Genomic DNA, 26,037 nt, shown 5'->3' on the forward strand with positions numbered 1-26,037 from the left:
CCACCTCCATCCCCATCCCCATCCTCATGCCATCCCCATCTCATCCCATCCCCACTCTCACCTCCATCCCCATCCCCATCCTCATGCCATCCCCATCTCATTCCATCCCCACTCTCACCTCCATCCCCACCCCCATCCTCATGCCATCACCATCCCTATCCATCCCCATCCCCATCCCCATCCCCATCCCCATTCCCATCCCCATCCCATCCCCGGGGCTCCCAAGGACTAGGGGTAAAGCAGGACCATGCGGGATGGTCGGCACAAGGACCCGGGGCGGGCGGAGGGGCGGGGCAAGGGCCAGGGGAGGCGGGGCGAGTCGAGGAGGAGCCGGGAGCCTGGGGGGCGTGACCTAAGAGAGACTCCTCCTCCAATGGGCGTGACCTCTGAGGGGAAGGGCGTGGCCCATGGGGGCGTGGCCTCAGCGGTGGCCGTGGCCCGGCCGCGATGGCGGCGCTGTTCGGCGGCGTGGAGGGGTAAGAGCGGCCGCGGGCGGGGCCCCCCCCCCCCCGTACCGGGTACCCCCCGTTTCCGGTACCCCCGTACCCGGTATCCCCGTACACGCTATCCCCCGTACCCGGTACCCCCGTATCGGGTACCCCCCGTTTCCGGTACCCCCGTACCCGGTATCCCGTACCCGGTATCCCCGTACACGGTATCCCCCGTACCCGGTATCCCCCGTATCAGGTACCCCCGTATCCGGTACCCTCGTACCCGGTACCCCCTGAAACCGGTAGCCCCCGTACCCGGTATCCCCGTACACGGTACCCCCGTACCCGGTATTCCCCGTACCCGGTACCCCCGTATCCGGTACCCCGGTACCCCCCATACCCGGTATCCCCCGTTTCCGGTACCCCGGTACCCCCCGTACCCGGTACCCCCCGTGTCCTGTACCCCCGTACCCCGGGAGCGGGGCTACAGCCGGCTCCGCCCCCCCCCGGACCCCTCCTGCCCCGCCCCGAACCCTCCCACAGCCCCCCCGGGCTGGGGCATCAGCTTCTGCCCCCCCCTACCCCAACCCCTCATGCCCGGTGCAGGATGGGACCGGGGCCCGAGGTCAATGGGGCGGGATGGGGGGGTCAGGAGCTCCCCCCCCTCCAGGGACCCCAAATCCTCATCCCACAGCCCCATCCTGATGTGTTCCCCCCCGCAGCATCCCTGGGGGCGCAGGGGGTCCCTGGGGTGATGCAGATCAGGGCAATGGGGCTCAGCAGGGGGTGACCCCCCCTGGGATGGGGGTTCAGGGGTGATACCAGCAGCGTCCCCCCCTCTGCAGGGGGGGCACCCACTCCACCGTGGTGGTGGTGTCCGGAGATGGCCGCATCCTGGCTGAGACCGAGGGACCCTGCACCAACCACTGGGTGAGCCGGGGGGGGGGCACACACAGTGTGGGGGGGGTGGCCCTGGGGGTGCTTGGGGGGGATGGAGCCGGCGGAGAAGGGGTCGGGGGTTGCCAACAGCTCAGGGATGGGGGTGATGCTGTGGGGATGGGGTTTGGGGAGGGGGTTGGGATTGGGGGGCTCAGTGTGTACCCCCCCATGTCTCTCAGGTCATTGTCTCCAATGAGATCTAGGGATGGAGTTTGGGATTGGGATTGGGGGGGTTCAGTTTGTCCTCCCTTTATCTCTAACCTCATCAGATCCAATAGGATTTGGGGATGGAGATTGGGGTTAGGATTGGGGTTGGGGTCTCAGTGTCCCCCCGTGTCCCCCAGGTCCTTGTCTCCAGTGGGCTCTGGGGATGGAGGCTAGGATTGGGATTGGGGATCTCAGTGTCCCCTGTGTCCCTCAGGTCCTTGTCTCCAGTGGGCTCTGTGGATGGAGGTTAGGATTGGGATTGGGGTCTCAGTGTCCCCCCTGTGTCCCTCAGGTCCTTATCTCCAATGGGCTCTGGGGATGGAGGTTAGGATTGGGATTGGGGTCTCAGTGTCCCCCCATGTCCCTCAGGTCCTTGTCTCCAATGAGATTTAGGGATGGAGTTTGGGATTGGGGTCTCAGTGTCCCCCCTGTCCCTCAGGTCCTTGTCTCCAGTGGGCTCTGGGGATGGAGGTTAGGATTGGGATTGGGGTCTCAGTGTCCCCCCGTGTCCCTCAGGTCCTTGTCTCCAATGGGCTCTGGGGATGGAGGTTAGGATTGGGATTGGGGTCTCAGTGTCCCCCCCGTGTCCCTCAGGTCCTTGTCTCCAATGGGCTCTGGGGATGGAGGTTAGGATTGGGATTGGGGTCTCAGTGTCCCCCCCGTGTCCCTCTGGTCCTTGTCTCCAGTGGGCTCTGGGGATGGAGGTTAGGATTGGGGTTGGGGTCTCAGTGTCCCCTGTGTCCCTCAGGTCCTTGTCTCCAATGGGCTCTGTGGATGGAGGTTAGGATTGGGGTTGGGGTCTCAGTGTCCCCTGTGTCCCTCAGGTCCTTGTCTCCAATGGGCTCTGTGGATGGAGGTTAGGATTGGGATTGGGGTCTCAGTGTCCCCCCCATGTCCCTCAGGTCCTTGTCTCCAATGGGCTCTGGGGGTGTCTCTCGGGGTTGGGAACGGGGACGGGAGGGCCCTCACCGCCGCCCCCTCTCCCAGCTCATCGGCTCGGAGCAGTGCCTGCACCGCATCGAGCGCATGGTCAGCGAGGCCAAGAGCAAGGCCGGGGCCGACCCCCGCGTGCCCCTGCTCTCCCTGGTGAGACCCCAGTGCCCTCCCCAGGGATGCTCCCGCACCGGGTCCATGTGTCCCTGACCCCTCCATGGTGACCGGGCCCTCGGTGCCCCACAGGGGCTGTCCCTGAGCGGGGGGGACCAGGAGGCTGCCATTGGGAAGCTGCAGGAGGAGCTGCACCGGCGCTTCCCGCACCTCAGCCGCAGCTTCTCCATCACCACCGATGCTGTGGGGGCCATGGCCACCGCCACTGATCACGGTACGGGGGGGGACGGGGCTAGGGGGGTGAATGGGGCATGGGGGGGGGGACATGGACACACACACATGGGGGTCCCCATGGGCTTGGACCTCGCAGGCGGCATCGTCCTGATCTCGGGCACTGGATCCAACTGCAAACTCATCAACCCTGACGGGTCGGAGACCGGCTGCGGCGGCTGGGGCCACATGATGGGGGATGAGGGCTCAGGTGAGGCTGGGGGGGTGATGGTGATGGTGGTGGTGATGATGATAGTGATGGTGATGTGATGGTGATGGTGGTGGTGATGGTGATAGTGATGGTGATGTGATGGTGATGGTGGTGATGGTGGTGGCGATGGTGATGATGATGGTGATGGTGGTGGTGATGGTGATGATGATAGTGATGGTGATGTGATGATGATGGTGATGATGATGGTGGTGATGGTGATGATGGTAGTGATGGTGGTGATGATAGTGATGATGATGGTGATGATAGTGATGATGATGTGATGGTGATGGCGATGGTGATGGTGGCAATGGTGGTGGTGATGATAGTGATGATGATGTGATGATGATGTGATGGTGGTGGTGATGGTGATGGTGGTGGTGGTGGTGGTGATGGTGGTGGCGGTGATGATAGTGATGATGATGGTGATGATAGTGATGATGATGTGATGGTGATGGCAATGGTGATGATAGTGATGATGATGGTGATGATAGTGATGATGATGTGATAGTGATGATGATGTGATAGTGATGATGATGGTGATGATAGTGATGATGATGTGATGATGATGATGGTGGTGATGGCGATGGTGGCAATGGTGGTGGTGGCGATGGTGGTGGTGATGATAGTGATGATGATGGTGATGATAGTGATGATGATGTGATAGTGATGGTGATGGCGATGGTGGCAATGGTGGTGGTGATGATGTGATGATGATGTGATGGTGGTGCTGATGATGATGGCGATGGTTGTGGCGGGGTCTCAGCCACGGCCGCCCCCCCCGCAGCGTTCTGGATCGCGCACCGGGCGGTCAAGGTGGTGTTTGACAGCATGGACAACCTGGAGGAGCCCCCCCATGACGTGGGATACGTCAAGGAGGCCATGCTCGACTACTTCCAGGTGCTGGGGGGGGGCCTGGGGGGTCCTGAGGTGGGAGAGGGGGGGTTTGGGCTTCATCCCATGGGGCCTGGTGGGCTCCAAGCTGGGCGCTGGGGTCTTGGGGGCTCTGGGGGGGGGGTCTTTGGGGGGCTCCAAGCTCCATGATGGGGCCCTTTGGGGGTTCTGAGCTGCATATCAGGATCTGGGGGGCTTTGGGCTACACGATGGGGTTCGGGGGGGTGTTCTGGGCTGGGTCCTGGGGACCCAGCGGGCTTGGGGGGTTGGGAGGGTCCATGGGGGGCTCTGGGCTGCATGCTGGGGGGGGGGGGGTCCTGTCCACACACCATGTTTGGGGGTGCGGGGGGGGTGTTTCACAGTGCACCCCCCCTCACCCGCCCCACAGATCCAGGACAGGATGGGGCTCCTGCCCCATCTCTACAGCTCCTTCCAGAAGGCCAAGTTTGCAGGGTTCTGCCAGAGGCTGGCGGAGGGTACGGATAAAGGGGGGGGGGCAATGGAGGGGGGTCATGTGTACCCCATCACCCCATTGCCCCCTCCCCATCCATCATCCATCCATCCATCCATTTATCCATCCATCCATTTATCCATCCATCCATCCGTCCATCATCCATCCACCCATCCATCATCCCTCCATCAATCATCCATCCATCATCCCTCCATCAATCATCCATCCATCATCCCTCCGTCCATCCATCCCTCCATCCACATTTATCCATCCATTTATGCATCCATTTATGCATCCATTTATCCACCCATCCATCCCTCCCTCCATCCATCCATCCATCCATCATTCATCATCCATCCATCCATCCATCCCTCCCTCCATCCATCATCCATCCATCATTCATCCATCCATCCACCCACCCACCCATCATCCATCCCTCCCTCCCTCCATCCATGATCCATCCATCATCCACCCACCATCCATCATCCATCCCTCCATCGCCCCATCCCCAGGTGCTCAGGCCGGGGACCCGCTCTGCTGCCACCTCTTCCACCAGGCCGGGGAGGTCCTGGCCCGGCACGTGGCCGCGGTGCTGCCCAAGGTGCACACGGTGAGAGCGGGATGGGGGGCACCTGAATGGGGGGAAAATGGGGTGCGGGGGGTCCTGGTGTCACCTCTGTACCCCCCCCCTTCCCCAAGAGCCTGTTCCAGGGGGAGCTGGGGCTGCCCATCATCTGCGTGGGCTCCGTGTGGAAGAGCTGGGAGCGGATGCAGGAGGGTGAGTGGGGATGCACTGGGGTGGGGGGGATGCTGCTGCCCCCATAACGTCTGTACCCCCCCCCCCTTAGGGTTCCTGCAGGTGCTCACCCGGGCGCGGGGGGGCGCTGCGGGACGCGGCTTCTCCCGCTTCAGCCTCCTGAAGCTGAAGCGCTCCTCGGCGCTGGGGGGGGCCCGGCTCGGCGCCCGCAGCATCGGAGCGGCTCTGCCCCTGGATTGCGCCGCCAACGTGGATGTGTTTTACAGCCACAGCTTCCAGTGACCCCCCCCCAAGGGGCGGGCAGGGAACGGGAGGGGGGCAATAAAACGGTTGCAACATCCAAAGGGAAATGGGGAAGTTGGGGGATGGAGAACAAACCATGGGGTTCCTGTTTTGGTACCCAAGGAGGATGGGCTCTGTGGGTGTGGGGCTGGGGTGATGCTCAGGGGCAAGTGGGAGGAGGATGCTGTTGGGATTGAGCATGGAATCGGGATGAGGGCCGGGCCCAGCACCTCCCACTGGAGCAGCTTGCTCCAAACCCCTGTGCCTTGAGCACTGCCAGGGATGGGGCAGCCACAGCTTCTCTGGGCACCCTGTGCCAGCGCCTCAGCACCCTCACGGGGAAGAGCTTCTGCCTAAGAGCTCAGCTCAGTCTCCCCTCGGGCAGGTCCAAGCCATTCCCCTTGGCCCAAGCCCCTCTCCCTGGCTTTCACCTCTCACATTCCATGTCCTTGGTGCTGAGGCTCAAGCATGGGGCCGGTGCTTGCTGCTGTCCTTGCAGTGTGCTCCTGGCCAAGACCCCCCCATCCAATGGGGCTCAACAGGGACCTCCCCCTGGTCCACACTGAACCCGCGCTCTGCTCCCTTCCCAAACACGTTTATTTCTAACGAGGCCTTTCCCAAATGTACAGCATGGGGGGGGGGGGTGAGCAGAAACCAAACAGAAACCAGAGAAAGGAAGGGGGGATCTGTTCTGTGCTACTGCTACAGGAGAGAGCCCTTCCCTGCATCCATCCCATCCCATCCCATCCCATCCCATCCCGGCCGCCGAAGGCACAGCGCTGGACCAGCAATGGGAGGACTCACCCCATTGGAGCTGGGCACCTCCTGGGGCAGGCAGCAGCTCCGCAGGGATTAGGGATGGAGCTGGGATACCCATGGAGCACCAGAGCTCCATCAGCTCAAAGCTCCACTCGCTCTTAGTGATGGTGCAGTAACCCCAGGAGCTCATGGAGCTGAACCAGAAGCCATTCGCTTCCATGTCCTCAAATCCCACAGGATCCCTAATCCCGCTCCATTAACGGCTCTGTGTAGTCCAGGGAATGCCGGAATCAGCAGCTCCTGCCTTGGTTACTGCAGCCAGACCCTGGAGTCATCCCTCCCCTGGATACAGGTTCCCAACCCTGGATTCCCAAAGGAGAACCAGGAGCACCTGGGTGGTGGTTGAGGAGCTGAAGCCCAACCAGATCCTGCCCAAGGGGAAGGAGATCCCCAAGAGGGGAACTGGAAATGGGATGAGCTTTAGGATCCGTTCCAATCCAAACCAGAGGATGCCTCTGTTCTCCCAGGGAAGCAGCTCCGCACCAGCTCCCCCCTGGTCTTGCTGGGATTTACTTCCAAGGTCTGAACGCTCCAGAGCTGCAGCTCATCCTGCTGGACAAGCCCCAGATCTCGGGGGTGGGAATCTTTAAGGAGAAGCTGTGTTTTCCAGGAGCTGCCCTTCCCTTGGGATGGATGGAGGGATGAAGAAATGGATGGAGGGAGGGATGGATGGATGGATGATGGATGGATGGATGGAGGGAGGGAGGGAGGGAGGGAGGGAGGGATGGAGGGATGGAGGGAGGGATGGATGGAGGGAGGGATGGATAGATGGATGGATGCATGGATGGAGGGATGGATGGCTCTGCTCTTCCCTAAGAGCTCCCCCAGGCCATGAAGCAGTGCAGGAGTTAAGTGTTCAGAGAGCGGCTGGGATGCATTTGGGATTCACACTCCCACCTCAGCGTCCCTTTCACCATGGGAATCCCGTATCCCAGGAGCAGGGAATGCCAGCGTGGGCCCTGGGGTGGCTTTGCTGCCTCTGGGGAGGGTACAGGGGGATCCCTATGAATCCTACTCAAACAAGGTGACGGGTTTGGAGCGCACATGGAAATGGGCTTGGGAAGCAGAGGGAAGTGCTGGGCTCCAGGATAGACCTAAAGGCCAGGAGTCCTGGGATGCAAAAACTGCCCCAAAAAGGTGATAAATGATACAAAGGAGGAGGTAAAAAAGAAAACAGGATGGGGGGGAGAAGGTACTTGAAGCATAGAGGAAGATTCACCACGTGCAGCGGCTCCGCGCGGTGCAGAGTCCAGCTGGGGGCTGCTCCGCTCCCTCCATCCCCATCACATTCCCAAAGCAGGGATACAGTCCTTCCAGAGCCTACCGGGGTGCTCAGTACTTCACGCCAGGCACAAACTCCTTGGCATCTGGATTCAAGTTGCTTTTGCTCTGGAAGGGAAGATGGAGAGGGATCATCAGGGGTTCAGATACTGGGATCCCCCCCACCAGCATCATTCCATAGGAACCTGTGTGGTGAGGATGGTGCCATGGATATGGCCTGGCCCTTGTGTCCTCCCAGACATGGGGATGGTGCTGAGCACGTGCCAGCTCCAAGGGTCTACTCCCAGAGTGGGTTTGGATGGGGAAACCCAGGAGGATGTGGTGTTTGTGCCTCCTAGTTCTTGCTTTGGCACAGGGAGGGGTTGCTCCGGGACCAGTCTGTTACCATTGAATCCCAGCCTGGTTTGGGTTGGAAAGGAGCTTAAAGCTCCTCCAGCTCCAACCCCAACCCCTTCCACTGGAGCAGCTTGCTCCAAGCCCCTGTGTCCAACCTGGCCTTGAGCACTGCCAGGGATGGGGCAGCCACAGCTTCTCTGGGCACCCTGTGCCAGCGCCTCAGCACCCTCACAGGGAAGAGCTTCTGCCTAAGAGCTCAGCTCAGTCTCCCCTCGGGCAGGTTCAAGCCATTCCCCTTGGCCTGGCCCTACAGGCCCTTGTCCCAAGCCCTTCTCACCCCATTGCACTGAGGAACCCCTCAGGATCTCCACCCCAGCACAGGGGCCAGGTCCTGTGCCCACCTCTGACCTCCCAGCACATCCATCCCTCACGCTCCTTACCAGGATGTCCTCTGAACCGTGGCCGTCGCACACCGAGAGCCCATTGAGCTGCTGCTGCAGCTGCCCCATGCCCTGGGGCAGGTCCCGGGATGGGATGAACCAGTCCTGGTCCTCCTCCTCCAGCATCTCCTGGAAGCAGCGGTCGAGGAACTCCTGCTCCTGCAGCTCCTCCTCCACCTGCCCGGAGAGAGGCATCAGTCACACCTTGGGAAGGGGCTGTGGGACAAGGGGAATGGCCCAATGGGGCTGCCCCATCCCTGCAGTGCTCAAGGCCAGGTTGGACACAGGGCTTGGAGCAAGCTGCTCTATGGAAGGGGTCCCTGGAGCTGGAGGAGCTTTAAGGTCCCTTTGACACAAACCAAGCTGGGATTCCAGGGTTCTGTCATTCCCCCTCTCCCCCAGCCCAGTTTGTGCTGGGATTGCCCAGTTCCACTCTCACTGGATGGAGTTTTCCACCTGGATCAATGGGCCCCCACTGCAGCTCAGTGCTGACCCAACCAGGCTCCAAACCCTCTGGTGTTCAGGCTGCTCCTGTCCCTCCAGCTGCACACACACCAAGGGAAGCTCTGGATCACCATAGCAAAGCCCATCGGAAGATGATGGAGCCATCCCCATCCCTCTGGGAAAGAGCTGACCAAAGGCATAGGGAGGGGTTTATTCCAACATCATCCATCCCATGTCCTTCCAGGCAGATCCAGCACTGTGGAAACAAGGCCCTCAGTGCCATGGGTTAGTGGTGGCCTTGGCAGTGCTGGGGAAGGGTTGGACTGGATGAGCTTAAAGCTCTTTCCCAACCTGGTTGATTCCATGATGCAAAGGGGATGACTTCCCTTGAGCCAGCATCCCCGTGCAGACACATTCCATGGTGCCCACCAAGGGAATTCCCTTTGGCCCCTCAACCCCATTCCAGTGGCAGGACCACGGAGCTGGCACCACCCTCCTGCCCTCACCTGTCTGTTGAAGTCTTCTTCGTTCTCCATCCACATGTACTCTGCAAAGGGGTTGTTCTCCTTCTCATCGTGCCCGTTCACTACTTGGTCCTCTTTGGATTTGGGGCTGGATCCCGTCGGGCTGCCGAGCTCGGACCCATTCATCATTATGGACTGTGGGGAGGAGAACATTGGGGTGAGGAGCCTGCTCCTGTCCCCCAACCATGCCAGCTTCCAGGCTCCTGTTTCCAAGGCTCTTCCCAGCTCCCTTCCCTCCTCCCTAGTGCTGGAAGCAGCACGACACCCCTGGCACCGACAGCCCTTCTTCTCCATGGGCTTCATCCCAGGGCTTGGGAAGGCTCCAGCATCCCAAACCCACCCCAGCATCCCATCCCCTTGAGACCCACCACAAAGCACACAACTGGGTTGTCCCTCAGCCAACCCTATAGCACCGCAGCACTCCCTATCCCAAAATACCCCAGTTCTGGCAGAACATCGCCCCTGTCCCTTTGTTTCTGCCGTAATTCCTTGGGTTTTAGAGGGAATTTCCCTAAATCCCTTTGGTTTGTGACATGGAGGTGGCTTTCTCCTAAAGGAGATCTTTAGAGCCACAGTACCATGGCTTGAAGCAAGAGAGACCCTATGGGATCCCAAACCTCAGCTTCTGGAGGGTTCCCAGGAGCAGATGGAGGGAAGGATGCACAGACTGAGAAATGAGCCAGAATTCCATAGGTAAACCCTATGGAATAACCAAACACCAACTAAGGCCAGCACAACCTGGATGAAAAGCATGGACACAACACATTAGCACATCCCAGCTCTATGCTTTAACCTCCCCTGGTGCAGGATTTACCCGGAGCTGAGCTGCATCCAGCTCCAGCACAGCACTGGGATGAACTGGAGAGCATCCTGCAGGAGAGGGGCTGGAAAACAGGAATTCCCAAGGGGAAAAGTGCATTGGTTTGGTCTCAAGGAGGGAGAGAGATGGGGAGCCCCCCCCAACAGGCTTTAGGGTCAGAGGCATCACGGAATGGTTTGTGTCCAACCTGGACCTGAACACAGGCACTGTTGAGAAGAGGGGTACGGTCCCTTCCCACCCAAAGCATTCCAGGATCCCATGTGCAGGTCCCAACCCTTCCTACGCTGCATTTGGGGCAGCTGGGAGCAGAGGAGATGGTGCCTGGGATCAGTGGAAGCAGAGCCCTGCATGGGGATCTGGTTTGTTCCACCTGCAGAACCTGTCCTGCAGGAGGAGCAGTGATGAAAGCCCTGCTGCTGCTCCCAAAGCCGGCAGGGATGCGGGGCCAAGCCTGCCTCAACCCTTTCATGTCCTTGCTCCCAAACCGCAGCACCCCACAGCTCCCCATAGCAAACACAGTGGGGAGGAATTGCTGCCCAGCTCACATGGATTCCCAATGGATCGCTCCTCTGGACCATCTCCAGCATCTCTGTACAGCAGGGACCAAACCTGAGCCTGGGATTGGGGCAGGGCGGCACAGTGACACCTTCATCCCTATGGGGATGCTCACCAGCATCCTTTTGGCTTGAGTTACTGCAGCAAAGGCAGAGCCAAGCTCCGGCTCCAGGGGGATGGATGCTGCTCCTCTCCCAGCCTTTAGGAGCCTGTGGAGGCTCTGAGAGGTCCATGGTGTGTCTTGGTGCTCCTAAAGCAGCGTTAGCCAGGGCTGGATGCTCAGGAACTGCTCCTGGAACTTTATCCCCTGCAAAGGGCTTTAATTCCCACCAGTGCAGTCATTTCCCTGTGCTTCTCACTCTCTTTTCCCTATTACTTTCATCCCCCATCTCCCCTGTTGATCTAAGCCATTCCCAACCTTCCTTCCCGAGCCATTCCTGCTGCACTCAGAGGTTTCCAACCAGCCCCCATGTGCCTTTCCCAGCCCTGGCTCAATGGATGCACTGGCCTGGGGTGGTTTTGCTCTGAGTCAGCTCCATGGAATATGCATGGAGCCAGGGGAATTCTGCTGGGGCTGCAGAGCCCGAGCTCGGACCGGGATTGAGGAATCGGCTGCTTTGTAACAAAGGTTTCTTGGATTTCTTCCTCTTTTTCGCTTGGAAAAGGGAGCAGATGATTAAAAACAAAGGAAAAGAGGCTTTGAGATGGGGAGCGGGAGCTCAGCATCCTCATCCGGAGCACACAGAGCACCTCCAGGAGCTGCTCATCCCATTGTGGAGCATGGGAATCCCGAGGAGCTCCATGGAGCTGCTGCCCTGCACCAGCATCTCCTGCCTTCCCCATGCTCCCACACTCAGCTGGGGCTGGAACAGCAGCTGCAGAGGGAGGTGTCCTTTGGGATAGGTACGGAATGATGTGAAATGGGAACGATGGGAACGCCGCCTCCATCTGGTGCTTGGGTGATGCTCAGACACACAGCACCCCATGGCTACAGGTTCCAGCCTCCCAATGCCCCCCCCACATTCCCTGTATCCCATCCATCTCCCCTCAGGCAGGTTCAAGCCATTCCCCTTGTCCTATCCCTGCATCCCTTGTCCCAAGCCTCTCTCCAGGTTTCCTGCAGCCCCTTTAGGCACCGGAGCTGCTCCATCCCAGTGACAGGACCTACCAGTTTAGATGCAAGAGAGGCAGAAGCTTCATGGCCCAACCTCACACAATTGAGGAGCTCCTGAAGGGAAAACCCTAAATGGGTCCCCCATGGGGCTTGGTTTCACCGCTCTGAGCATCCCAAGCGTGGCAGGAGCCACGTTCCTGCCCTTATCCCAAAGGGTTAAGAGGGAGCGGGTGCTTGGCTCAGGCAGGGCCATCCCGACCTCTGCATCCTCCCAGAGCCAAAACCTCAGCAGAGGCTGCTCCTGTAGGTTCCGGGATGGGGAAAACTTCCCAGCTCCAGGAATAGTTCCGGGAAGCAGGGAGAGTGCAGGGAGCAGGGAAAGCACCAAGCAGAGCACGGAGCCAGGCTGCATGGGGCCTGGAGCATGGAGAAACCTGGAGAGGGGCTTGGGACAAGGGCCTGTAGGGCCAGGCCAAGGGGAATGGCTTGAACCTGATGGAGAGGAGTTGGATGGGATGCAAGGAAGTTCATGGTGAAGGTGGGGGGGCATTGGAAGGGGTTGAATGGAGGAGCTGGGGCTGCCCCATCCCTGGCAGTGCTCAAGGCCAGGTTGGACACTGGGGTTGGAGCAAGCTGCTCTATGGAAGGGGTTGGAGCTGGATGGGCTTTAAGGTCCCTTGAACCCAAACCAGTTGGGATTCTCTCTGTGCCCTTTCCCAGTTCCCATCCTCCCTCCCTGCCCCACAGCTCCCAGGAGGATCATGGAGGGCTTTGAACTCAACCTTCCCCCCCCAGCACTTTGGCTTCAGCATCACTCACACTGCAACCTGCAGGGGACTCCTAAGAAACCCAGTTCCCCCCCCTTCCATTCCCAGTGCAGAAACTCCCCATGGCAGAGAAACCGGAGCACGAGCAAACTGGTCCCCAGTGCGCAGCCCAGGAGGGATGGAGCAGGGAGAAGAGGGCTGGACCTTCCCACAGGCAGCAATGAGAGAAGGGAACTCACCGGCCTCATTTCCCAAGGGAATGACAGGGTTCTCCTGTGTCAGCTCCCACACATCCTCCTCCTTGTGTTCCACAGGTTGGGCCGGTTCAGCCCCACTGCCACCTCCTCCTCTGCCCACCTGTGCCCTGAGCTCCCTTTGCAGATAAGCTCCCTGCAATTCCAAGCCCAGCTGCACCTTTTCCCTCCTCCCATCCATGGCTTTCCCCAGCATTCCCAGCTGGATCTCACTGGGGAACTCAGTGAGAGGGGCTGGCTCCTTCTACCAGGCTGCCTCTCGCACTCTACCCCTGCTCCCAAGCTTCTCCTTCCCATTGTTCAGGTTTCATTCCCCATTCCCCACCACCATCACCGGAGCACGGAGCTGGAGCCCTGCTGCAGCCTTTGGGAGCCTCCCACTGCTCCCATCACCTCCAGCCCTACCACCAGTGGATGCCGGCTCTTATAGGGCTATGCCCTCCTGGCATCCCTCCTCCTGCTCCCTGGCCTGCAGCAGATGCAGAGCTCCCCATACGGATCTCCCTCGGTTGCTCAGGAACCGCATCCATCTCCAAGCCAGGGGATAATCTCCTCCTGCTCCGCTTTAATCTGCACCCACAGAACAATCCCCACTTCCCACAGGCACCAAGGGCTGGGAAGGCCCCAGGAACATGGAACGCTGCTGGAGCTGGGGCCAGGAGCCACTCACAGACCTGGTTTCCCTTTCAGCCTCCACATTCCCCTTCCGTGAGCTGAGCATCCACTGAACACAGGCGTTATCAGTGCCGGTCTCAGGGGGAAGCCAAAACAACCTTGGAGCAGTGAGCAGGGAGAATGAACTCATCCCAGCTGGAACCAGGACAAGCTCCTCCAGTTCCAACCCCTGCCATGGACAGGGACCCCTTCCACTGGAGCAGCTTGCTCCAAGCCCCTGTGTCCAACCTGCCCTTGAGCACTGCCAGGGATGGGGCAGCCACAGCTTCTCCATTCAACCCCTTCCAATGCCCCAGCACCTTCCTTGTATCCCATCCATCTCCCCTCGGGCAGGTTCAAGCCATTCCCCTACATCCCTTGTCCCAAGCCCCTCTCCAGCTTTCCTGCAGCCCCTTTAGGCACTGGAGCTGCTCTAAGGGCTCCCCCAGCCTGTCCAGCCCAGGGGCAGGACCTTGCCCTTGCTGTTGTTGAACTCCATGAGGTTCCACCTCTCCAGCGTGTCCAGGTCCCTCTGGGTCCCATCCCTTCCCTGCAGTGTGTGGGTCACACCGCACAGCCCTGCATCAGGGCAAGGCAGGGGCAGGGAGAGCCGAGGGCTCTGCACCCCACAGGAGCAGCTTTACCTCTGCCTGTACCAAGGCACCACATTCCCTATAGGCACATCCCAAGCTTCACCCCATGGCTTCTCCTCCAAGTGGGGCTGTGGAAGGGTAGCACAAAGCAGCCAAGGGGGATACAGCACCCATGGGGATTCCAGCTGCGTTTTGGGAGCTCCACCAGCTCTTGCTGCTCCCATAGAAGCTGTGGCTGCCCCATCCCTGGCAGTGCTCAAGGCCAGGGTGGACACAGGGGCTTGGAGCAAGCTGCTCCAGTGGAAGGGGTTGGAGAAGCTTTAAGGTCCCTTCCAACCCAAACCAAGCTGGGATGAGCCCAAAGGAAGCACGGGCACTCCCGATGGTGTTTCCCATGGATTTCCACCTCAGCGCATCAGGAGCCCAGCGCTCCGCACAAGATGCAGCTTAAGAAGGAAGAAGGAGCAGAGCCCGTCGCGTGTCCCATGGAGCCGTCGCCACATCAGGCACTTCCCTACCTGGCCAGGAGGCTCCTGCGGCAGCCCCAGACGTGTCCCTGCACGCCGGGGCTGAAACCTGAGGAACCGGCCCGTAACTGAATCCCCAAAGGGCAGGAGCCGGGAGCCGGCTGCTGCATGGGGAGGCTGCGGGGGCCGTATCCATCCCTTGGGAATGCGGCACGAAGGGGACAAGGTGGGGACAAGGACCCCTTGGGAAGCGGATCCTGCCCGTGTGCCGCATCCTGACCCTCCACAGCATGCACGGGGCTGGGTCTGGGGGGGATAAACGGGATAACCTGGCTGCCAGCCTGGAATCCCTCTGGAGCAATGGCACCGGACGGGACCACCGAGCCTGTCCCCGGTGTGTCCTATGGGAGCGGGTCCGAGGGGACGAGGGAGGGAGGATCCATCACCCCCCGCCCCACACCGGGGGTACCCCCTCCTCTGGCCCCACACACCCGGCCCAAGAGCCTGCTGAGGGCACCGAGCTCCGCAGGCCGGGCCCGGTGAGCCCCGTCCAGCGGCCTGCACCCTCCGGAGCCCGACCCTGCCCATGCCTGGTGCTGCCGGGGCCCGGTGCGGTCCGAGGCCTGCAGCCACCCCCCCGTTACCTGCGGCCGGGCCCGGCCGATGCCGCTTCGGGCCGCGCACCCTCCGCTGCCGCCGCTGCGCCCGCCCCGTGTGGCAGAGTCCCGCCCACCCGCCCCGCCCTACGAGGGTGCTGCAATCTCATTGGTTCAACGCTTCACGAGATCCCGCCCCCCTCCGAGCTCCTCTAAAGGTGATTGGTCTGAAGGAGGAGCCAGCTCGTCGCGATTCCATCAGCCCGCTGTCAATCAAGCCCTTAGCACCGCCCGCTCCTGCCGCCGTCTCATTGGAGACCCGCCTCCACCTCCTGGCATCCGGATTGGTTAATAGTGAAGAACGGGATTGGTCGGACTCACGCGTCGCCCACGTGGGGTCAGAGTGGCGTGGCCTCGGCCGGGTGGGCGGAGCCAGCCCGCCATGTAAATAACAACGTAGCACCGCCCCCTTCTGCCACAGCTTGATTGTCAGGAGCATCAGCCAATAGGGAGAGCCGTCACAAACACCCCCGCCCCGCCGCGTGGGGAGCGCTGCTACAGAGGCGCCGATTGGGCGGGTGGATGTAAACACATCGGAGGCGCGGGGGGGGGGGGGCGGATCCCGGGACGCCCGCGGTCACGTGGCGCGCGCGTGGCTCCGGGGCGGGGGAGTACGGGGGGGGGGCACCGGGGATGGGTGAGGGATGGGGGGGCACCGGGGGGGGGGTCATTTGAGGTGAGGGGGGATCGGGGGGGGCACCGGGGTATGGGGGGCACCGGGGGACCCCCAGCCCCGCTCCCGCTGTTGGAGAACCCCAACCGGGTCCCCCCCGGTCCCGGCTCCCCCCCCCCCGATGCCCCCCCCCATGACGAACCCGGGCCCGTCGCCAGCCCCGCTGCGGGCGGCTCCCGTGGGCACCCAGCGGCTGCCGGGCCCCGCGATGCCGGCGGGAGACAGCGGCGGGGGCTCCGCGCCCCGCAACCGGGGCCCCCCCCGGCCCCCCAACCCCGGCTCCCTGCCCCTCGACCCGCTCGGACGGTGAGTGCCCCCCCCCCCCCCCCCACCACGCCACCGCTGTCCCCAATGCCAGGGGCCAGACCCCCATGGCATAAACGGGGTGACCCCAAACTCACCCTCCAATGGGGGGTGATGGCACATTGGGGGGGTCCCCATGCCGTGGGGGGGGTAAGAAACCCCTGGCAGGAGGCTCCATCCTAGGGATGCAGGTTTGGGGGCCACCAAGGGATGCTGCGTGGTCCAAGGACCCCCAACCTTCAGGTTTGCCCCCCCATAAGTGTTGGGGAGGGGGTGTTTAAGTGCTCAGACCCCACTTTGGGGTCTGGGGATGGGGCCAGCGTTGTCCTGTTGATGTCACTGGTGTGTCCTGTGGGATGGGGACATGCCATAGAGTGAAGCACACCCTGCTGTGCTGGGGGGGGGGGGGTTGGGAAAGGGGGGGTCTGTAGGACCCCAACCCGGGTTCCACCAGCCCCATGGCCACCATGGTCCCATTGCTGCCTGGAGCCCCCACTGATTCCCAACCTCATCCATAGGGATCTGGGATCAAGGGACAGATGTCACAGAATGTCCCCAAGAAGCCATCGGGATGCCCCCATCGCCCTGTTTGGGATGTAAGACGAGTGGCCCCCTGCTTCCATGCACTGTAATGTGGCACCCTGGGGACAACTGACCCCCCCCCCGGGTGGCAGATGGCTCCTTGTATGGCTGAGGACCGGCTCTGCCACCAGCCAGGATATAAATAGCCTGTGGCCAAAGGGTCTGATCCAGGGGGGGTGCTGAGCATCCCCCCCCACACACATCCCCAGCACAAGGGCATGGGCCATTGGGTGCTGCCCATGTGGGCTGTGGGAGATGCTGGGGGTCCCCAGGGCATAGGGATGTCCCCATGGCCCGATTGGGTGCTGGACCCCCCTGGACCTGCTCATCTGTGTTGGATTTGGGGGTGCACGGACACTCCCCCCCAATGGACCTGGAGATCCCAGGCATGGGCAGGACAAGGACCTGAGCTGTTGGGGGGCTCCTGGTTCACTTTGGGGTCTGACAGGACCTGGGTGATGGGGCAGGGCCCCCAGCTCCATGCTGGGCTCCGGGAATGGGACGGGCCAAGGGCAGCCCCACAAGGTCAGAAAGCAGGAACGTCACCAGTGCTGTCACCCAGCTGCCAGCAGGGGAAGGGCACCCACGGTGTCCTGTGGGCACGGGGATGGGCTGCACGTCCCCTGTGCTGTCCCATCCCATCCTGCTCCATTACCCAGCCCTATCCCATGCGCTCCTCCTTATCCCTTCCTCCCTCCTGCCCATGGGCTCGCTGCTGCTTTGGGTGGATTTGTGCTGTTTGGGGGTGTTGGTGGCCAAAGCAGCACCCAGAAAGCCCCATCTGGGTCCCTTTAGGAACCAGAGGGGGGAACCTGGGACCTCTTTGGACTGGGAGGGAAAGAACCTGATGCTGAGAGGAGGACCTTGGAGATTTCTTGGGTTTGTCCCTATTCCAAACCCTGAAAACACCACTCCAGACCCAAACCCATCCCTTCTGGTCCCAAAGAGCTCTCCTTGCACCAAGGGACCCCACAGCACCACCTCTCACCCAACGCACTGTGGGCAGAGGTGGCCTCAAGGGGACACTGATGTGTCTGTGGTGCTCTTTGTGTCCCCCCCCATGCTCAGCACAGCCCAGGGCTGGCACTGGGAGGCAGGGACAGGGGCCTGGGCAGAAGGATGTGGCCCTGGAGCTCAGTTACATCAATTGCTGTGGCTCTTAGAGCTGGTGTCACCATGTGGGGCACTGCCAGCACCGGGGGCCCTGTGCTCCTGGCTCCCAGTGTCCCATTGCTCACCTGGGATGTGGAGCTGCTGGAGTGAGGCCATGGGGATGCTGTGAGGGCTGGAGCAGCTCTGCTCTGGAGCCAGGCTGAGAGAGCTGGGCTGAGGCAGCCTGGAGAAGAGAAGGCTCCTGAAGGGGAGACCTTAGAGCAGCTCCAGTGCCTAAAGGGGCTGCAGGGAAGCTGGAGAGGGGCTTGGGACAAGGGATGCAGGGATGGGATGAGGAGTTTGGGATCCAGGCTGGAAGAGGGAAGAGTTGGGTGGGATACAGGGAAGTTCTTCCCCATGAGGGTGGTGGGACATGGGAATGGGTTGAAGCTGTGGCTGCCCCATCCCTGCAGTGCTCAAGGCCAGGTTGGACACAGGGGCTTGGAGCAAGCTGCTCCAGTGGAAGGGGTTGGGGTTGGAGCTGGATGGGATTTAAGGTCGATTCTGTGACCTTACTTTGAGCAGGAGCAGCGCGTGTCAGAGCTGAAGGGGTAACGACAGTTTGGGATTACTGAGCACCCTCAGGAAAAGCCGGAGCCGTTGTTGTTTTCCCACTCTGAGATCCCTTATCCGTGTTCACATATCCAGGATGGAGTTTTACATCCCTGTCATCCAGCTCCTGTTACTGTTAAATGGATCCAAGCCCTTCCCATGAGCCTGGCAGAGCGCCCTGGGGCCGCTTCACTTGAGACCTGCAAAGAGCAGGGCCCAGAGCTGAGCTCTGGGCACCCTCCATCGGCTTGGAAAGGAGTCAGGAACATGGGGAGCCTGGCAAAGAACCAGCAAACACCTAAACAGAGCTGGGTTACGGAGCCTGTGCAGCATCCCAAGGGCCTGAGTGCCTCGAGCTCTTATGAACAACGAGAGTCTTATTCCAGTCCCTTTGCATCTCCCAAATTCCTTGCTTTTATAATGCTTTGCTCCAAATGCTTCGCTCCCAAAGAGTCACCAAGCAGGAACCAGGCAGAGCTCATGCTTGGGATGCTCCTAAACCCACATTTAAGGCTCTCAGAATTCCATGTTAAAAGCTGATCTCATCCTTTAGTTCCCAACACACCTTCCCTTCCAAAGCACCTTGTGAGTGCAGACTGAGAGTGGCAAAACAGACACAGGTTGTGTCATTGGGCTGTGAATTGGATGCAGAAGGAAATCCAGCTTCCAGGATGATCCCATCCCCTTCCTTGCCCTTGCTGTGCTTGGTGGGAGTGAGGGGATGCAGGACAGAGCAGGTTTGGAACCTCCAGCTCACTGGGATGTGCTGCAGAGGCACCAGAACGGGTTTGGAGACAGCGACCAGTGACTTGTTTCTGTGTCAGCACCAGTGAGTCACCTGCTGGGTGTATGGGGGATCTCCAGACGCAAACACCCAAGTGGATTCCAAGCTGGAGAGATCCATATGGATGGGCGCTGCTCATCCCACTCCCATTGAGCTGAACAGGCAGCGGAGTGGGCTCCTGCTGTCTGCCACATTGAGAGCTTCCAGCAGCACTGGATCTGCTCCAGCACCCAGTGAATCCCTCCAGGATAGGTGGGAATGTGGCTCTGCTGGAGGCTCTGGGCAGGCTGGATCCATTGGCATGGGGCCAATGGGATGAGGTGCAGCCAGGCTCAGTGCTGGGACCTGCATCTGAGGCACAACAACCCCATGGAACGCTCCAGGCTCGGGGAAGAGCGGCTGGAAACTGCTCATGGAGAAGGAGCTGAACAGGAGCAGGTTGTGCCCAGGCAGGCAGGAAGGCCCCAGCATCCTGGCCTCTATCATAGAATGGTTAGGGTTGGAAAGGATCTTAGGATCATCCAGTTCCAACCCCTGCCATGGGCAGGGACACCTCACACTAAACCATGGCACCCAAGGCTCTGTCCAACCTGGCCTTGAACACTGCCAGGGATGGAGCATTCACAGCCTCCCTGGGCACCCATTCCAGTGCCTCAGCACCCTCACAGTGAAGAACTTATTCCTTGTACCAGCACCAGTGCGGCAGCAGGGCCAGGGCAGGGATTGTGCCCCTGCACTGGGCACTGGTGAGGCTGCACCTTGAACCCTGTGTTCAGCTCTGGGCCCCTCAAGTACAAGAGAGACATTGAGGGGCTGGAGCAAGCAGGGCCAGAGAAGGGAATGGAGCTGGTGCAGGGCCTGGAGCCCAAGGGTGATGGGGAAGGGCTGAGGGACCTGGGGGGTTCAGATGGAGAAGAGAAGGCTCAGGGGGGACCTGATGGCTGCCTCCAACTGCCTGACAGGAGGATGGAGCCAGGAGGGGCTGGGCTCTGCTCCCAAGGAACAAGGGATGGGACAAGAGGAACTGGCCTCAAGCTGCACCAGGGCAGGTTTAGATGGAGCTGAGGAACAATTCCTGCCCCAGAGGGTGCTCAGGCATTGGAACAGGCTGCCCAGGGCAGGGCTGCAGGCACCGTCCATGTAGAGGAGGCCTCAGTGCCATGGGTTAGGGGTGGCCTTGGCAGGGCTGGGACCCCACAGGCCCACCTGAGGTGAAGCCTGGATTTGAGGCCCCAGGGCACTCAGCAACCCCTCAGTCACCACCTCACAGCACTCCCGCACCGTGCTGGTTTTCAATGGCTAAACTGGGAGCAGCCACAGGCTCCCAGTCAAAGCCAGGATACCCCGGGGAAGGAGCCGAGCAGAGGGAGCCATACCTTTAACTGGGGCTGAAGGGGGAACACACAGGAACACGAAGTGGAGCCATTGCCACTGGAGAGGAGGATTCCAGGAGCTCGAGGTGCTGCTGAGGGAGGCTCAGGAAGAGGAGGAGTGGGGAAAGGGAGGAAGGAGGCTGCTCAGTGCCCTCCTGTCTCCATTTCTCCCAGTGCAGGGCAGCTGTAAGCAGATGGAGGAGGAAGCGCCGGTGCCCTCAGGCTAGGTCTGAGGTGAACGATGCTGAGGCTCTGGCACAGAGAAGCTGTGGCTGCCCCATCCCTGGCAGTGCTCAAGGACACAGGGGCTTGGAGCAAGCTGCTCCAGTGGAAGGGGTCCCTGCCCGTGGCAGGGGTTGGAGCTGGAGGAGCTTTGAGGTCTCTTCAACACAACCCAGTCCATGGTTCTCTAAACCACAGCACTGATGCAAGGATTGACTCCACAACTCCTTAAAGCTGTAAAGTGGGTATGCTTTCTATTCAGCGCTGAGACGCACGGGGATAATTCCTCAAAGTCATGCGTACCCCAGTGTTGTTTCCCTCTACATTTATAAGGTTGCTCCATACCTCTATACATGTCCATGTCCTATCCCTGCTTCGTATTACAGTGAGCTAGAAGGTCCTTTGCGCCTGCGCAGTGCCCCCTCTGGTCATGGGCAGGGGTATCCAGATGAAGTCAATGAGTCTTCCTCCTGTGGGTAGGGGTCTCAAGATGAAGTAAATGAGTCTTCCTCTTCTTGAACTTTTCACCTTTTAGTCTTCACATATGGCCTTAGGGTTTGGTCCCAGCCATCAACCAGCTGCTTCTCTCCCTTAACAGTAGATTCAGGGGTCTGCTTTTCCCTATCAATAGGTGCTTATCAGTAAAATCAGGTGTCTGCTTTTCCTTGTCAATAGAACGAGGTGCCTGCTTTTCCTTGTCAATAGAACCAGGTGTCTGCTTTTCCTTGTCAATAGAACCAGGTGTCTGCTTTTCCTTGTCAATAGAACCAGGTGTCTGCTTTTCCTTATCAATAGCTAGTGCTTTTGTTCTGCTTAGTAGGCATGATAGGTACAGACAATACCTTTGCTTAAGCAATCGAATTCCTCCAACCCGCCTGTACAACCCCCCCTGTACATTGGTCAACCCTCTGCATCAGCACCACAAGCCCTGGACAGACAGCAGACCCCCAGCAGAGCAATCATGAGACAACAAGCAGCAGGATAAGGCAGCCATAAGAGAAATAGCAGGTACAATAGAGATAACAGCACCGCAACGAGAAACCCCTCAAGCAGGCGCGGCCATCATGGCGGCGCTTATGTGGGGGGGGGCCGACCCGCCCCGCGCCCTGCGGCAAGGGCGGGCAGCCCCTGTGCGCATGCGCACACGGCACCCCTGAAGCCGGCTCCCGGCACCGTGCCCACACCCGTAGCACCGGGGGGGCTCAGTGCGCATGCGCCTGCGTCCTGTTCCCCCTCTTGCCTTTGAGAGCCGCGGTGTCCCCCCGGAGGCCGGCCCGGAGCGGTGGAAGTAGCGGCCGGGAGGGAGCGAGTGAGCAGCGGACGGAGTGAGGCCCATGGCGGCCCGGCTGCGCCCCGCCGGAGGTAGGAACTCGGTGCCGGTGCCCGGCCCGCTGCGGTGCTGAGGGGACGCGCGTAATGGCGGCGGAGGGCGCCCAGGGCCGGCGCTTTCCCTCAGCCCCGCACGGGCAGCGGGGAGCGGGTTGGACTCGGCTCGTCCCGGAGCGGGGTGAGCAGCGGGCTGTTGGTGGCGGTGCAGCCGGGGCCTTGGCTCGTTTCGGTGTTAATGGGCTGATAACGCGGCGTGTGTTTGCTCAATCTCGGCTTTTATGTGGTGGGGGAGATAGGGAAAGGCTGCTTGGGGCCTGCCCGTGCCCTGGCTAGGCCTGGCTGCGTCTCAGGCTAATAAAGCATATAAATGTACCGCATTCCCCTAAACAAAGCTACTTGGTGGTGCGGAAATAGAGGTTTTGGGTTTAAAATCGGCTGTTGCATGCAGTTACATTCGCCTGTATCCGCTGTAAAGGTTCCTTTTCACCCCAGCATCCCCGAGGGGCTCCGGATGGGACACATTTCCCAGCACCGCAGCTCATGGGTCGGGTTGAAGAGGGGTTTTCCCATGTCTTGGCTTGGGAGATGGGCATCACGGAGCTGACATGGTCAAAGTGACTGAAACAGCACCAAAAACCCCTTGCCAAGGCAAAGGGTTTAGCACTGGAGCATGATCCGGGTCGTGGTGGTCACCCATGGGCCTTGTATGTGTGATGTGACCTCTTACTGCAGCTCAGACACGTGCTGCTGTAGTGGGTTGGCTCAGTTGTGGTGATTTTAAGGCAATAATGCAATGGGGGTTGATAAGTTGTTAATGTTTTCTTTGTCTGTAGGCTTATTTAACAGTATTGAGCTACTTAAAACACATCGCGTCTGTTGAACCCCACCAAACAACCAAAACCCAACCATCCCTCCTGGTTTCCAGCTCAGAACTGATGTGGAAACATGGGTTCACTCTTGTGTTGTGATTGTCTCACTGGTATGTGACTATTCAGTAGGCATTCAAAAGGTTATGTCTGTGATGTGAGGTCTTGAGGAGGGTGGATGTAGCAGTGAGATCTTCAAGAGGGTGGATATAAGAGTGAGGTCATTGTTTTCCCTATTAAAAAGACACTTTTCAGGCACAAGAAGTATCTTTAATTGCATTTTTTCCTCCATTTAAAAGAAATAAAGCCTTTGGCAGCGCAATCCCACTGGAGGGTGGAGGATGGAAGGGACTACACTGAGTTTCATCTCCAACTTTTATGGCAACTGATGCAGCTGAGGCCTGTTTATCCCAGGGTGGGGTTCCCCAGTGCTTCCAAGACTCGCTGCTCCCTGTTCCACACTGGATTCCTTCCCTTCCTGCTTCCCAAGTATCCTGCAGTTTGGGTTGGGGCTGAGCTGGTGTCAGTCCTCACCAGATGAGGAGCTGCATGAAGCAGAACATTGGCAGCTTTTTGTTCAGTGGTTCACTTCTGAAGGTAAATAAAATGGTTTCTTCTTTGTTTGCCATCAAGTTCAATGTTCTGAATGGAGTTTGGGTGCTTTTAGTGAGTTTGAGGGGAAAATACTCCTATTTGCTTTGTCTGCGATGTGCTCAGAGGCGTGAGGGGTATAAATGTGCTTGTGAAACAGCAGACAGGATGTGGCCTGCTCTAGATCTGACATGGGAAGTGAAAACTGAGGAAGGCCACTAGATTTCTGCAGCTGCTGTGCCATGAAGGCACCAAAACGTCCTTTTGACCGTGCTAAAATGCCCTTTTGGGGCTCTTTTTAGGACTGACTTGCTGAAAGGTGTGTGATTTCTCTTTGTGGGTGTCTCTAACCCTGATGCATTGAACCCTGTGGATGCTAGCACAGAACAAAGGCTTTTTGGAGTGTCCCGTGGAGGATGTGACCAAGGGTGGCTCTGCCTGGGATGGACTTAGTGCTCTGTGGGCTTGGGATGCTCACCACCAGCATCCTTGGCTCTTGCTGAGCATGGCTTGCACAGCCTCAGTTGTACCCTGAGAGTGGGCAGGGGGCTGGAGGGGTCCTCAGATCTGGACCAGCTAAAGGGATGTTCCATCCTGTGTAACATCCTGTTTGGGGGTGAGAACTGATGTGGAGAAAGAAGCAAAAGGTGGCTTTGCCTTCTAACGTGGTTGTTGCCTTACTGGGCACTGGTTTACCTGTGGGAGAGATCCCTAACAATCACTTTTGCTTTGCTGGGGTTGTTTTCCCCCCTTTCCTTCATGGATTGGATTGTTTTGATCATGACCCATGTGTTTTCTTGCCTTTGTGCTCCCTTTTCCCCCTGTCCTGCTTGGCTGGGCAGTGGGGTGAGCTGGTGGCTCTGTGGTCAGCACATCTTGGTCCTTTCTTCTCTTAGTGAAAGGGTTGTGATGGGGCAGGTTTGGTTGCAGAGTGCCAGATTGAACTTACTCCTGTGTAGCCTCTGTTGGGTTGTGTTCCCTGGGGAGCCTGTGATAAAAGTGGTGCTTGGAGCCTGCTCTGCTGTTTGGCATCTTCATTCCATCAACCCAGACCCCCAGGAATCACCCCCTGGAGACCATCAGCAACTACACTTCCTCCTGGGATTCATCTACCAAGCCTGTTGTGATGGTTCCTCGGTGTCTCCAACGTCCTGGAGTAACCAAAGGTGTGAAGCTGGGTTTGGTTTTGACTGTCTGTAATGGTAACAAGTGTTCCTCTGCCACCAGCACCCTGCCCATGCTGCCACCTCATCCACACTCAGCTCTTGTGCTGTGTTGTCATCTGTCCTGTGCTTTCCAGGCCTGTGTTCCTCAAAGGAGCTGCATCAGAGGATGACACCGTGGCTAAACCAGTGACTCAGCGCAGGCATTTCCTATTGAAGGTGGGTGTCCCCTCCAGCAGGGTGTGGTTGACTGGTGGAAGGTGAAGCACCTTGCCTGTCACCTGCAGGAAGTGATGGAGGTCAACAGCAACATGCAGAGATGCAGGTAATGTCTAGCACCCAAAAAAGTCCCACCAGGAGGGGTGCTGCTCTGGAGCTGTCAAGTGATTCCCTGGATGCAGCAGAAGGGCTGAGGATGCTTCTCCTCCTCCTCCAAATGAAGATCTGCTGTGGCAGGAATTGAATAAGGAATGTTCCAACCAGGAGTAGAAAGTGTTTGAGAAAGGAAGGGAGTAATCATCAAGGAAGATCATTCTAAAGGCTGGTTTTGCCTTAAAGGAAAGCAAAAGGACTTGCAGAAGAGATCCAGTTCTTGGGGCTGAAGTGGAAGGATGGACATCATCACATCCCCGTGGATAGGGTCCATAATATCACATCCATGTCCTCAGCAACTGACAAAGGAATTGCTGCTTCCCTGGTGTGTGGGTCTCTGAGGAATGTGAACTAGGAGCCTTGAGCAGTAAAACCCTGGGGAGACCTGAGGCCTTTGGGAATGAATCAGTGGATTGTGTTGCTTTGTGATGCTGGCTCCAGCTGGGGTGGAGCCTGAGGTGTAGGTAAGCACTGATGGGTTGGCTCTTGGTGGACAGGGTTTGGGCAGCATCAGGGCTTTATTCCTGTGCCCCATAGCAAGTGGAAGGATGGGCAGATGAGAAACTTATGTAGTTCAAGCAGGACAAGTGTCAGGTCTTGCCCCTGGATAACCACAATCCCAGAGTACAGCAGAGGCTGGGATATGCCTAGATGGGAGCAGCTCTGGAAAGGGATGTGGTGGACACAAGCTCCATAGGAGTGACCAGCGTGTGGCTGCAGCAGTGAAAGCCAGCAGGATGCTTGAGAGCATGAACGAGGGCATCACCAGCAGGGATGAAGATGCAATTGTCCCACTCTGCTCAGCACTGGTCAGGCCACACTGGGAATGCTGGGCGTAGGTTTGGTCCCTGCTGTACAAAGATGT

The 26,037-nt window shown here is 59.3% G+C and overlaps 3 protein-coding genes and 1 long non-coding RNA gene across 5 annotated transcripts in view; 3 read left to right on the forward strand and 1 right to left on the reverse strand.

Annotated features, from left to right (window-relative positions):
* The first annotated feature begins 413 nt into the window (after positions 1 to 413).
* On the forward strand, positions 414 to 5,504 carry NAGK (N-acetylglucosamine kinase). Of its 2 annotated transcripts, none has more exons than XM_061351891.1 (10): positions 414 to 476; positions 1,277 to 1,361; positions 2,565 to 2,663; positions 2,757 to 2,898; positions 2,995 to 3,105; positions 3,890 to 4,002; positions 4,385 to 4,472; positions 4,960 to 5,057; positions 5,147 to 5,225; positions 5,296 to 5,504. In XM_061351891.1, exons 1-10 carry the CDS (start codon positions 448 to 450, stop codon positions 5,484 to 5,486), a joined length of 1,035 nt encoding a protein of 344 aa, XP_061207875.1. In that variant the 5' UTR covers positions 414 to 447; the 3' UTR covers positions 5,487 to 5,504. The 2 variants fall into 2 exon arrangements, with proteins under 2 accessions (XP_061207875.1, XP_061207876.1); XM_061351892.1 differs by having other exon boundaries at positions 416 to 476; positions 1,245 to 1,361.
* A 1,761-nt stretch (positions 5,505 to 7,265) lies between these two features.
* Positions 7,266 to 9,496, reverse strand: PAIP2B (poly(A) binding protein interacting protein 2B). The gene is made up of 3 exons (XM_061351893.1): positions 9,313 to 9,496; positions 8,363 to 8,539; positions 7,266 to 7,694 (listed from the first exon to the last, which is right to left on the reverse strand). Exons 1-3 carry the CDS (start codon positions 9,481 to 9,483, stop codon positions 7,638 to 7,640), a joined length of 405 nt encoding a protein of 134 aa, XP_061207877.1. The 5' UTR covers positions 9,484 to 9,496; the 3' UTR covers positions 7,266 to 7,637.
* Positions 9,497 to 16,066: 6,570 nt separating this feature from the next.
* The window catches only part of ZNF638 (zinc finger protein 638), a 57,757-nt gene continuing 47,786 nt past the window's right edge, over positions 16,067 to 26,037 (forward strand). Inside the window, exon 1 of the mRNA XM_061351974.1 lies at positions 16,067 to 16,189. Within this exon, the coding sequence (XP_061207958.1) occupies positions 16,092 to 16,189 (98 nt within the window). The 5' untranslated portion in view covers positions 16,067 to 16,091. The remainder of the gene's footprint in view (positions 16,190 to 26,037) is intronic.
* On the forward strand, positions 23,081 to 25,894 carry LOC133211536 (uncharacterized). The gene is made up of 2 exons (XR_009725219.1): positions 23,081 to 23,643; positions 24,625 to 25,894. It is a non-coding gene; the product is annotated as an uncharacterized LOC133211536 (long non-coding RNA).

The sequence above is a fragment of the Neopsephotus bourkii genome, unplaced genomic scaffold, assembly GCF_033783945.1.
Source record: "Neopsephotus bourkii isolate Nb327-2 ecotype Australia unplaced genomic scaffold, CSIRO-AGI_Nbou_v1 NB_616, whole genome shotgun sequence".
Taxonomy (NCBI): Eukaryota; Metazoa; Chordata; class Aves; order Psittaciformes; family Psittacidae; genus Neopsephotus; species Neopsephotus bourkii.